General features: G+C 42.5%; 2 protein-coding genes and 1 long non-coding RNA gene across 6 annotated transcripts in view; 2 read left to right on the top strand and 1 right to left on the bottom strand.

Annotated features, from left to right (window-relative positions):
* The window catches only part of caprin2 (caprin family member 2), a 77,079-nt gene extending 75,924 nt beyond the window's left edge, over window positions 1-1,155 (top strand). Inside the window, exon 19 of the mRNA XM_041216181.1 lies at window positions 494-1,155. Coding sequence (XP_041072115.1) covers window positions 494-534 — 41 coding nt within the window. The 3' untranslated portion in view covers window positions 535-1,155. The remainder of the gene's footprint in view (window positions 1-493) is intronic.
* LOC121293286 overlaps window positions 1-12,359 on the bottom strand; it is an 81,402-nt gene extending 69,043 nt beyond the window's left edge. The window contains exons 1-2 of the long non-coding RNA XR_005946477.1: window positions 12,266-12,359; window positions 8,476-8,710 (exon numbers count right to left, since the gene is read on the bottom strand). This is a non-coding gene — a long non-coding RNA (uncharacterized LOC121293286). The remainder of the gene's footprint in view (window positions 1-8,475; window positions 8,711-12,265) is intronic.
* A 162-nt stretch (window positions 12,360-12,521) lies between these two features.
* Window positions 12,522-13,373, top strand: part of ipo8 (importin 8) — a 117,713-nt gene continuing 116,861 nt past the window's right edge. For 2 of the 4 annotated variants that reach the window (XM_041215920.1, XM_041215919.1), the window contains exon 1: window positions 12,522-12,738. In XM_041215920.1, coding sequence (XP_041071854.1) covers window positions 12,655-12,738 — 84 coding nt within the window. In that variant the 5' untranslated portion in view covers window positions 12,522-12,654. The remainder of the gene's footprint in view (window positions 12,739-13,373) is intronic. The other 2 variants (XM_041215921.1, XM_041215918.1) reach the window with 1 other exon arrangement.

The following is a 13,373-nucleotide window of genomic DNA, read 5'->3' as shown; positions in this document are numbered from 1 at the left end:
ATCAATTAAGTACTTTTGAAGGGCAGTCACTGATGTAATGTAGGAAATGCGGTCATCAGCTTGTGCACGGCAAGGCCCCTGTTGGTTGAGGGATAAAAAAATTGACCAGGATACAGGGAAGAACTCTCCTGCTCTTCTTCGAAATTGTGCCATGGTATCTTTTACATCCACCTGAGAAGGCAAACCAGGCTTGGCGTCTCATCTGAAAGACTTGCACCTCCAACAGAGCAACACTCCATCTACTACACAGGAGTGTCAGGCTAGAATGTGGGTCCAAGTCTCTGGAGTTGGTCTTGAACCCATGACCATCTGTAGTTAGATTAATGCTCACGATATGGTCCATCACTGGCTTGGCAGGACAATGACAGTCAGCCAGCATATTGCAGTAGAACTGTTGCACACAGTACTTGGAACACTTCAGTTTGATGAATTGTACAAGGTACCCTGAACAGAAAAGCTGAACTTACTGACCTGGGCTCATTTCTCTTCACAGGCCATGGCATCTTACCACAAATGAGGCAGACGCATGAATAAATTACCACCACAATCAAGTTTGCACAGTTTTGCAGTTTACAATACATACTTCCCACAGTCCGATACAATTATACAAACAAAAAGCGTCTTGGCGGTATTACGCACACCCATTCTCGTATCATTACAGACTGTTTTGAGACACGTCCTTATCCTGGTTCCCATTACATCTCAGACTTCAGGGAAATTGAACTTCATCTGCTGAAACAGTTTGGGAGCTTGAGGAAAAACAGTGTCTTAAGGGTGCATGGAACATCATGCCAGTTGTATTGGGTACAACCATTGCTAAATTGCTCAAGATATTTATTGTGGAAATGTTTTTGTGTATGAATTGTAAAGACAGCTACACTGTTGATGCCTTGCTTATATTCAAACACATACAGTATTTTTACTTGAACTATGACATGAGAAGGGCAGCAATGTTATTACTTATACTGTAGCTCGTACTGTCTTTCTTTCCCCTGAGGAATGCATTCTATGCTGTTACCTGTTTAATCTGCATTGAATGTGAGTTGTGTAAATTTGCAATATGTAGGGGTGCAGTATTCCTCAACTGTTGAGACATTTCAGATTTTACATGAAATGCAGAGTCACGGTTTTCTGGATGTACACTGACTTTGTTTACAGCCATTAAGTGTATGTTTAAAAATAAATAATAAAATATTCTCGCAAAAAATAGGGTGTTGTAGCAAAATGAAGCTAACTCAATACCCTCTCCCCCCTTTTGTTACTTTATCTTCTGCCCCTCTGAAAAATGAATCACCTTTTATAATCCAGGATAATGTCTGATGATGAAATTTAGTTCTATAGCCCACTCTGTGTAATTATCGGCATGCCATTTTGGGGGATTCGATTCCTTATAAAATTAAATTAGGAACTTGGGAACAGGGAGTTTTAGATTTGGAGTTGCTCAGGATGTGACTTCTACTATGGAGTGGAGAAGATCTTAAGATCTTTCTTACAACTGCTGGAAATCAAGCAAACACCCAAAATAGAAAGCACTGTCTGCTCTTAGGAACAATCTTAACAGGAGAAGGCCATTCAGCCCATCGAACTTGTTCTGCTATGCAAAAGATTGTGGCTGACCTTTATTTCCACTCCATTTACCCACCATGCTACCAGAAAATTTGGAGACATATCTAAATGTACTTGATTTTTCACTTCTTACACTTAATACAGATCCCTCCACTAGTGCTTGTTTCTTCCTTTGAATGAAGCTCGATACCATCCAGGATGAAGCAGCCCATTTGATCACCTTAAACATTCCTTCCCGCCCACTGACACAACATGGCTGCTGTGTCTACCCTCTTCAACAGCACCTTCCAAACCTCTGATCTCTACCACCTAGAAGGACAAGGGCAGCAAACGCATGGGAACACCACCACCTGCAAGTTCATCTCCCAAATAATACACTATCCTGACTTGGAAATATATTGCTATTCTTTCATTGTCACTAGGTTGAAACTGTGGAACTTAGAAGAACACAAGAGTAGGAGCAGGAGTAGACTACATGACCCGTCGAGCCTGCTCTGCCATTCAATTCGATCATGGCTGATCTTGGGCTTCAACTTCACTTTCCCGTCCCACTCCCCTTGATTCCCTAAGAGACCCAATCCCAGCCCTAAATATATTCAATAATGGAGTATCCACACCCTCTAGCGTAGACCATTCCAAAGACTCACAACCTTTTGAGTGAAGAAATTTCTCCTCTTTTCAGTCCTAAATCTTAGTTCTCTTATCCTCCGTGTTTAAGATTCCCCAGTTAGGGGAAACGACCTCTTGGTGTCTATCATGTCAAGCCACTTCAGAACCTTGTATGTTTCAACAAAATCGCCTCTCATTCTTCTAAACTCCAAAGAATATAAGCCCAATTTACTCAGCCTCAGGGTAACCCCTTCATCCCATGAACTAATGGACCTTTGCTGCACTACTGCACATATTTCAGGTGTGGCCTCACCAAAGCCCTGTACAATTGTGTAAAGACTTCTTTTTTTCTGCACTCCAATCCTCTTGCAATAAAGGGCAACATGCCATTTGCCTTCCTAATTGCTTACTGTACTTGCATGTTAACATTTTGCATTCCTCGTATAAGCACACCCAAGTCCCTCCGAACACCAACATTTATAAGTTTTACACCTGTAAAAAAAATTCTGCTTATCTATTCATACGACCAAAGTGAATAACTTCATACATCCCCACATTATACTCTGTCTGCCATCTTGTTGCCCATTCACTTAACCCATCTATATCTCTTTGCAGCCTTTCTGTGTCCTGCTCACAACTTACATTTGCAACTAGTTTTGTATCGTCAGTAATCTTAGATACATTACTCTCTGTATCTTCATCTAAGTCATTAACATAAATTATAAATAGCTGTGAACCCAGCCCTGATCCTTGCAGCACTCCACTAACCGTAGCCTGCCAACTTGAAAATGCTCCCATTTGTTGCTACTTTTTGCTTCCGGTCTGTTAACCAATCCTCTATCCATGTTAATATATTACCCCCAATTCCATAAACCCCTAGCTTGCTTATCAATCTTTTATGTAGCACCTTATCAAATGCCTTTTATAAATCTAGGTAAACTATATCTATTGGTTCCTCTCTATCTACCCTACCAGTTATATCCTCAAAAAACTCAAATAAAATTGTGAAACACGATTTCCCTTTTGTAAAGCTACCTAACAACACTGGGAATTTCTTCTCCACACAGACTGCAGCTGGTCCAGAATGCAGCTCACCAGCACCTTATCAAAATCAATTAGGGATGGGTCAATAAGTGCCAGCCTTGCTAGAGATGCCCACTTTCCATGAATAAATAAATAATGAAAAAATAATCTTTATGTGAACTTTCTTATGTGAATTGGATGATGTGCTGTTTTACAAAGGAACAAAGTATTGTAATAAAAACAAAAAACTGCTGATGCTGGAAATCCAAAACAAAAACAGAATTACCTGGAGAAACTCAGCAGGTCTGGCAGCATCGGCGGAGAAGAAAAGAGTTGACGTTTCGAGTCCTCATGACCCTTCAACAGAACTGGGTGAATCCAAGGAGAGGGGTGAAATATAAGCTGGTTTAAGGTGGGGGGGGGGGGGGGGGGGGGGGGGGGTGGTTGGGTCGGGGGAGAGAAGTGGAGGGGGGTGGTGTGGTTGTAGGGACAAGCAAGCAGTGATAGCAGATAATCAAAAGATGTCACAGACAAAAGAACAAAAGAACACAGCTGTTGAAGTTGGTGATATTATCTAAATGAATGTGCTAATTAAGAATGGATGGTAGGGCACTCAAGGTACAGCTCTAGTGGGGGTGGGGGGGCATAAAAGGTTTAAAAATAATGGAAATAGGTGGGAAAAGAAACATCTATATAAATTATTGGAAAAAACAAAAGGAAGGGGGAAGAAACAGAAAGGGGGTGGGGATGGAGGAGGGAGTTCAAGATCTAAAGTTGTTGAATTCAATATTCAGTCCAGAAGGCTGTAAAGTGCCTAGTCGGAAGATGAGGTGCTGTTCCTCCAGTTTGCGTTGGGCTTCACTGGAACAGTACAAAGTATTGTACCTTAGTAAGACAAATGTATTATGCTACTGCTTAGTTATTGGCCTTGTAAGACCACATAGTAAAATTACTGTAAATATATGCAAGTGTAGGGTCAATTAGGGTTGAATATGTATTTTTGAGTGAGGTTTGCAGATTGGAAGGTGCTTCTAACTTTCCAGCTCCTGTTTAGCGAAAGCAGCATGAAACAAAAAGTTAAACTTACACTTTTAGGGACATGTAATCCAGCAGGGAATAACTGCCTTCTTACCTTATTTTTAAAAAATTGTCTTATTGAAACCTTACAGTTTTGAAGTGTGAGGGACACACTAATTTTTACAGGTAAATTAAGTTAGCTGCAGTCCTATTAGTTCAGCTATGAATACAGAGGAATAAACTTTGATGGGATGCAAAGTATTTTCAGAGGCCCAGCTTCACATAAGCTTTTAAAACAAAAATAAAAATACCTGGAAAAACTCAGCAGGTCTGGCAGCATTGGCGGAGAGGAACACAGTTAATGTTTCAAGTCCGTTTGACTCTTCAATAGAACCAAGTAAAAATAGAAGAGAGGTGAAATATAAGCTGGTTTAAGGGGCGGGGGGGGGGGGGGGAGTGTGACAAGTAGAGCAGGATAAAGGGCCAGTGGAGATAGCCAAAAGATGTCATAGACAAAAGGACAAAGAGGTGTTGAAGGTGGTGACATTATCTAAGGAATGTGCTGATTAAGGGTAGAAAGCAGGACGAGCAAGGTACAGATAGCCCTAGTGGGGGTGGGGTGGGCTGAAGGAATCGAAAAAGGCTAAAAGGTAGAGATAAAACAATGGATGGAAATACATTTAAAAATAATGGAAATAGGTGGGAAAAGAAAAATCTATATAAATTATTGGGAAAAAAGGGGGGGATCGGAAAGGGGGTGGGGATGGAGGAGAGAGTTTATGATCTAAAGTTGTTGAATTCAATATTCAGTCTGGAAGGCTGTAAAGTGCCTAGTCGGAAGATGAGGTGCTGTTCCTCCAATTTGCGTTGAGCTTCACTGTACTTGTCCCACCACCACCCCCCCCCCCCACCCCCCGCCTTAAACCAGCTTATATTTCACCTCTCTTCTATTTTTACTTAGTTCTGTTGAAGAGTCATACGAACTCAAAATGTTAACCGTGTTCCTCTCCGCAGATGCTGCCAGACCAGCTGAGTTTTTCCAGGTATTTTTATTCTTGTTTTGGATTTCCAGCATCCGCAGTTTTTTGCTTTTATCACATAAGCTTTTACTGCTTGTACTGCCAGTTGGGCTTTTTCTGACAAGGGAGGGAATTTGCGGAGTTTTGCCCAGTTTCTACCAATCTTCAAGGCGAGGACGATAAACAGGAGAGAATAGGTAATTCAAAGGCCGATTCTTCATACACATCCTGTCTGACCCTTACAAGCAGAACTGACTTATTCTCTGAACAAAGTAGAATGCACCAAAAGAAAGGTAAGCTGATCACTGTCTTCAGTTCAGATATATCCTTATGCACTGTTATAATTCTGACCCTCTCCCAGCTTTACTCATTCAAGTTTACAGCTGATAGCATCTTCTAGAAGTATACGCATATCCCATATGATTTGAACCTCACAATTTAAAGCATGCTGTGGATAGGAATGATGTGTGTCAGGGTTAACCTTGTAACATGGCCTTAATGTACAATATAAGATGCCAGATCCAAAGGACTTGAAATGTTAACAGCTTCCCTTTGCAAGATGCTGCCAGAACTGCTGAGCTTTTCCTGCACTTTCTGTTTTTATGCCAGTTCTGTACATGCCTTATGTCTTCAATGGATGAGAAAAGACCCCACTATCAGGCTACACAGTGAAAGCTGAAACTACAAATTCAGTTTATTGTGAGAAATATGTTTATACAGAAGCAAAATAAAAGAGCAGAGTTAAAAAAAACCTAGCTTATTTCAATAGTTTAAGCTGTTTACGAAAGCAAATAATTGATCATTCTTATCTGGAGCATCTTTGTACTTAAAGTGTTGTTGCTCTGCCATAACATTGGAAATTAAGCATCCGATTGCTTTTTTCTTCATATACACAGAAGCCATTTTCCTTTGAAGAAACCACTAATTTTTTTCCTCAACAAGCTGGTATTTATATGATTTCTAGCTTCTAAGAAGCTAAAGGTCTGAAGTACAGTCCCAGCATTGTTGTTAACTGTAGCGTTAACTATGTCAAGCTCAGAATAAAGCCTTTCATGTCCCAATAATTAACTTTGATACAACTGCCTTGTTTTCAGGAGGTCCCCTTGATTAGGAATTAGTCAATACAGGTGAAGACTGTAGTCAACTTTCTCAGTCAATTCATACATACAACATTACAAATTCCTATGGAATTTGACCAAATTACACTGAACTATCACTCTTGATACAGTGAGCCACTCCAGCCAGTGCATTGAATTTGCTGTATATTAAAACCCTGAGATGAAGGAGATCTTTTCAGAGGACAGCCAAAAGTTATTCTCTCCATAGTGTAGCTGTCTTCGCAATTCAAATTTTCTTCAATCAAATAATATGATAATTCAATTTCTTAGCACTTTACTCTTATTTATGTTGCTTAATTCAAATATTGGCTAATTCAAAGTTTTCATCATGCTAATATCACTCCCAAGTATTCAGGAATGAACTATGGATTGGCGGAGCAAAAATATCACAAAGAAAGCTTTTATATTATGAAGCAGGGCTGAACTTCTGGGTTACAGTTTGGTGAGAGAAAGGCTTGTGCCATGGCTTTAGAATAAGAATTTGGTCCAGTTCACTTGCAAGGAGCTACTGTGAGAAGCTTTGGTCCTTTTTGGTCCACAGCATGTACCAGATAATGGCTTACCTTCAGCTTCATTGTGTGTGAGCAGTAATTAGCTGGAGATTTTCATTTTTGGAAGGGGAGGTTTATTTCTTTACCAAGCCATGAGGGGATTATGATACACTGATCTTCCTGTTACTCTGTAAGCTTCACTTCGGCCCTAAATCTGGTCCTTCATAAATTGATGAACACTCTTCCAGCCCAGTTTGATCATTGTTCGCTATGTTATTTTTGAAACACTTGATAGTTGATCCATTCGCCTTAATTGGCCAGTCTATTTGAATCAACCCATATTGTTAACAAAAGTAATGTGAGAATTAATTTGGCTGAACAGCTCACTGTTCTTTTATTCTGCTGAAGACATCATTAGTCTGGGTCTACTACCTCCACAAATAAAAGCCCTATCCTATTTCACTGACTGAGAAAAAAGGTTGCAGCTGGTACTGTTGTTCGATAGAGCTTAACCACTTGGCTCACCTGTATGCACACAACGTTCAGTGTTCTGATTAGATAGACTCTTGCTTTATGCCATCAATTCACAGGAGGTTTCATACAGGTTGCATTGCAGGATATCTGCAAAACAGATCTTCACAACAAACAACTTTGATCTTTCTGCTGCGCAGGGTGACTACATTCTAACCATCAAAATGAAACAGTCACACAATATACTTTTCATAGCAGCCTTATCCACTAATCTGATTTATTTGCAAATTCAATTACTTACATGGGTAAACAATATTCATGAGATATCAAACAGTGCAGCAGAAGACTTGCATTTATGTAGTGCCTTTCACAACCTCAGGCTGTCCAATAGTACTTTACAGTCAATTAAGTACTTACATGAGAGTATGAGACAGTTTACAAAGACTTAACCAAACAAACCCCATCCCACAAGTTGCTGTGCATTGATACAAAATTCCTCTTGGAAAGAAATGAGTAGTTTTTAGATGAATTGCACTAGTTTAAGGAGTTCAGTGAATCCCATAGCAAGTTGACCCCAGCACAAAAAAATACTGTATTTTTGTACTAACTATAATTCCTTTGGAAAACAGGCACTTATCCACGCATTGTTTGTCAATCAAACTGGATGGACTAAACATACCGCTGATATTTGCAACTTGTAAACACCAAGTAGAAAGATGGGCACATGGGCTGCTGAATGGTGAGCTTAAACAAACATGTCTTGTATTTGGACATCCAATGCAATTCAACGTACATAATGAGTTCCACACCTGGTTCACAGCACTTTTAGGCAATAGAAGCCATATGGTTGTGTCAAGGAGGATCAAAGTTCGTGTGATGGCCCATTTCTTTCTGCTTGGATTGGACAATTTACTTACACGTGGGGTATACCGTTGTTCAAAGGGTGATAATGATTTCTTAAATTTGGTCACAGAACCACTTTAAGTTTTTAGTTCCCTGACTAATTGCATTGTTACAAAGTATAAATGAATGCAATGATTGCTAATCTTGGATTGGTGGTCTTCAGTTAAGGTCTAAAGAGATTGCACATGTCCTGCAGTTGAATCAAATTTCTATTTTCTATTAAAGATCTATGCCCACAAGAATTCAATACTTACTTACCTCAGCACCAAATACCTGTTTACCTGTCATCCCCATTGAATCACAGGATTTTCCTGATAGATCAGGTGCAAAAACCACAGCACATAGTCATCTGATGTGGAGGGGAGATGGTTGACTGCTCAAATTTTAGCCAACCTCAGAAAGAATCAGTCATCTTCAGCATTCCCAAATCATTCCTCTGGCCTTCCAATTCTGTCCAAATAACCATCTGTGTAGGTGAAATGCTTTTCGTTTTCTGTGGTGAGACACAAATACATAGGCAGTAGTTTCCTATCCCGGTTGATTTAAATAAATCCATTAAAAGCGCTTAATTTTTAAGTATTACAATTATCAGCAACGTGTATAGCTGTGCTCATAGTGGCTAGCTATCTTGAACGCTTCATTGTGGAGACGAAAAGAATGGACTTGGAGCAGGATAGAAGATCAGGTTGACGGAGTTAGGGGATGGAGCCAACAAGGGAGAAGAAAAACTGTTTTGAGCAGACTTGAAAAGGGAAAGGGAAACAGTTAAGTGGATGTATGTAGGAGAGAACTTGCAGAGGGCAGAAGCGTGATTGAACAGCCACTAACGTTAGAGCAGGGAGAATGGGGAATAAGGGGTAGACCAGTCACAGAGGCATTTTATGAAAGGTGAAAGGTCCTTGCTATAGAAGTGCAAGCAAGAACCAGAACTTGTACTTTTCATCAACTCAGGACATCTCAAAGTACTTCACAGTTGAAATAGGTTTGAATTGTTGTCTCTGTTATAATCTGAGAGCCAGTTTACACACAGCAACATCCAACAAGCAGAAATTAGATGAATAACCAGATAATCTATTTTTGTGATATTAGTTGAGAGATAGATGTTGCCTAGGACACTGGGATAAATGTCAGCTCTTCTTCTAATAATAGAGATAAAAACAAAAAAACTGCGGATGCTGGAAATCCAAAACAAAAACAGAATTACCTGGAAAAACTCAGCAGGTCTGGCAGCATCGGCGGAGAAGAAAAGAGTTGACGTTTCGAGTCCTCATGACCCTTTGACAGAACTTGAATTTGAGTCCAAGAAAGAGCTGACATGTAAGCTGGTTTAAGGTGTGTGTGTGGGAGGCGGAGAGATAGAGAGACAGAGAGGTGGAGAGGGGGGGCGGTGTGGTTGTAGGGACAAACAAGCATTCTAATAATGCCTGGGATGTTTTATGTTGGGGGAGGGCTGTGGGTGGGGTTGGAAGGGCGGTTAGCTCAGCTGGCTAGACAGCTAGCATATTGATCAGATTAGTGCCAGCTGCATGGGGTTTAATCCCTGTTCTGGTTGAGGTAGATTTGGGGCCTGCCTCCTCAATCCAGCAGAGAAAAACAATCACAGCACTTTGCTGTGGTTCAGTAAATAATTGTGAAGGACCTATGTGAGGGACTAGGACCTAACACTGAATATTTTTATAATATATATATATATAGAAATGCTCATCACTATTTCTAAATAATTTAAAACTGATCAAAGACCTTTAAAATAGGTGAAACTGTGTCTGTCTGTGACCCCTAAACAAAATAAGTCACTTATTTTTAGGAAAACGCACTCATATTTTTGATCTTGAAGACCCCTCTGTGGACTGTACAGCCCAACTTCAAAGCGAGCTATACAAAGGCCATCTGCATTTAATAACCCAGGCTGGCCAGAAGGAGATGGATTCCCTGCTAACACAAAGGCCCCGCAACGTTCTTTTCAATTCCTAAAGGCGGGTTTGGAATTCAGACAATGGATATCCATCCTTTGTCAAAGATGGTGGAAAGGTGGGAGTCATGTACCATGGGCCTCTGGCTTGTGGAACAAGTAATATTGACTTGCTGAACTGAAAAGCTCAGTCTGCTGTTTAATATCTGACTAGCAGGCCACACCCAGGGAGCTTTGGCCCAGGTTGGACACCTGGCACCCAACTACTCTACTTCTGCTGGAACCTCTGTACCATTGCCTACAAGACTGCTTCATTTCTGTGTGCCTATTTCAACTGGTGAAGTCCACACCACCGGAAAAATGAATTCTACAACCTTGGTTTTCAGCCACCGACCTCCGTGAAAGAATACCTCATTGGACTTTGAGTCTGGAATCTGGAATCCACATGAACCAATATTTATTTTCTGTGGTCTCTGTATTGTAAATCCTTCCTTTCTCTATCCCCCTCTTTACTGTCTAAGTATGGATGCGACATCACAACCCTCCTCCCGCATTTTGAATGCGTGCAAACAATCTAACCCTCTGATTTCATCCTATCGTGAGTTTGCTGTGCGGCTATTACTAGAAAATTGGATCCCACAAAAACTGAGGGGTCAGGGAAATACGCCACTGCTTATACAGAGGAAAACAAATCAAAACACCTTTCTGTTTATGGACGGGCGGTGAGAGCCGAAATTAGTGCTATTTAAATCAACCCCGATCCTGTGCATAACACTTGCCTTCAGACAAAAAAGAAGGTACTTTATAGCCACTTGAGAGAGCATTTGGGGGATATCCCTCATCTAATAGTTGGCACCTCTGCCCTGGATCTCCACAATAAATGTAGCAGCAACACTGGTATCACCCTGGATTGTGCTCTAGTCTCTGATGTGGGGTTGAACGCACATCATCTGACTCAGAGGCAGTGTGTGCTAACACTGAGCCAAAGCTGCTCATAAGGTTGCCAACTGTGAATAAATATATTCCTGGAAGATTCGTCACATGACTTGTCCCCACATTCCATCCATTAGCCTAGCAACACATTCATCCTTGTGCTACATTGCCTTTCCGTGCTAATTGGATGATTCTTGACTGTCAGCCAAACAGTCTTTTATCCCCATTTTCAATATTTTAATGGAATTATCAGCACCTTTAGTCTTTACCACTGCCATTAACACTCCCTTTGTCTTGTGTCCGTGACATCTTAGTCAGTCTCTCCTTAGCTCCCACCTATCCCTGACCTTCTATCTTGCTTGACCTCCTCTTAAACAGTACCTTCACATTCTCTTTAGCTTTGAAGGAGTCATACAGACTTGAAACGCTAACTCTGCTTCTGTCTCCACAGATGCTGCCAGACCTGCTGAGTTTTTCCAGCATTTTTGTTTTTAATTCCAATATTTTTTATAATATCTGGTAAAGAGAAATGTTTGAAGGAAATGACAAAAAAAACATTTTTACTGTCCCAATGATTTTTCTCTAGCATTGCACAGAGCAGTGTCCTCTGGTGGTTGACCTTCAATTACTGAAGAGTCCAGAACAAAAACAGAATTACCTGGAAAAACTCAGCAGGTCTGGCAGCATCGGCGGAGGAGAAAAAGAGTTGGCGTTTTCGAGTCCTCATGACCCTTCCGCAGAACTAGTTCTGTGGAAGGGTCATGAGGACTCGAAAACATCAACTCTTTTCCTTCTCCGCCGATGCTGCCAGACCTGCTGAGTTTTTCCAGGTAATCCTGTTTTTGTTCTGGATTTCCAGCATCCGCAGTTTTTTTGTTTTTATCGCTGAAGAGTCCAGGCCTATCCTGGAGGGTTGGCAGCCCTAGCTGCTCAGCTTCAACCACCACACCCCTACCCCGCAAGCTCTGGGTCAAATATAGAGATAAAAGCAAAACACTGGGGATGCTGGAAATCTGAAACAAAAATAAAAACAGCTGGAAAAACTCAGCAGGTCTGACAGGGTCTGTGGAGAGGGAGACAGTTAACATTCCAGATATATATAGAGCCTGCGTGGCCTACTTTACGCAGTAAAGGGTGGCTAATTAAACACCGAGCCATTGACGGGCCGTCGGACTTCTTTAAATTCTTCAACAACCAGACATTCACCTTCCTCAGCGAAACAAGAGCCAAGCCTGACTTGCAGAGAGGCGATGGGATGCGCCGTACGGTGACGTCACGCAGGCTTCGCCGTACGGTGATGTCACGCAAGCTCCGCCGGACGGAGCCTCGAATGGCGGCGCGAGGCAGCGTTGCCATGGTATCCATGACTGGCGTCGGCCGGCGGCGGCGGCGAGGCGCGCGCGTGAGCCGGTTAAATTTAGTGTTTGGCGCCACCTTGGAGTGACGCGGGTGACGCACGGGTGCGGAGGGAGGAAAAACGAAAAAAAAAAGAAACACAATCAATCGCCGAGTGGCGTTGTCGCCCGCCCGCCTTAGTTACTCCAAGGGCCAAAAAGAAAGAGAGAGAGAGAGAGGGAGGGGGGAGACTGAAGAAAATGGACCCCAACCGGATCATACAGGCGCTCAAAGGCACCATCGACCCCAACCAAAGGATCGCGGCCGAGACCGAGCTCAATCAGGTGAGCGCCCAGCTCTCGCTCCCCGTTTTCCAGGCTGCGTGGGATTTTATTCTACTCGGTTCCGTGGTCGCGGCCTGGCCTCTGGGTCATGCTGGGCGAGCGAGGGGCCAAGAGGGGAGGGGTATGGAGAGAGTGAGGGAAGGGAAGGGAGGGGGAGGGGTTATGGGGAGGGGATATGGGGAGGAGGAGGAGGGGATATGGGGGGGAGGTATTGGATATGGGGCGGCGGGGATATTGGCTGTGGGGGTGAGGGGGTATTGGATATATGGGGGAGGGGGAGGGGGAGGGGATATTGGATATATGGGGGAGGGGGAGGGGGTATTGGATATATGGGGGAGGGGGTATTGGATATATGGGGGAGGGGGTATTGGATATATGGGGGAGGGGGAGGGGGTATTGGATATATGGGGGAGGGGGAGGGGGTATTGGATATATGGGGGAGGGGGTATTGGATATATGGGGGAGGGGGTATTGGATATATGGGGAGGGGAGGGGGTATTGGATATATGGGGGAGGGGTATTGGATATATGGTTGGATATATGGGGGAGGGGGAGGGGGTATTGGATATATGGGGGAGGGGGAGGGGGAGGGGGTATTGGATATATGGGGGAGGGGGAGGGGTTATGGGGGTATT

Source organism: Carcharodon carcharias, chromosome 21, assembly GCF_017639515.1.
Source record: "Carcharodon carcharias isolate sCarCar2 chromosome 21, sCarCar2.pri, whole genome shotgun sequence".
NCBI classification, from domain to species: domain Eukaryota; kingdom Metazoa; phylum Chordata; class Chondrichthyes; order Lamniformes; family Lamnidae; genus Carcharodon; species Carcharodon carcharias.
This window is presented reverse-complemented; position numbering and strand designations above follow the sequence as displayed.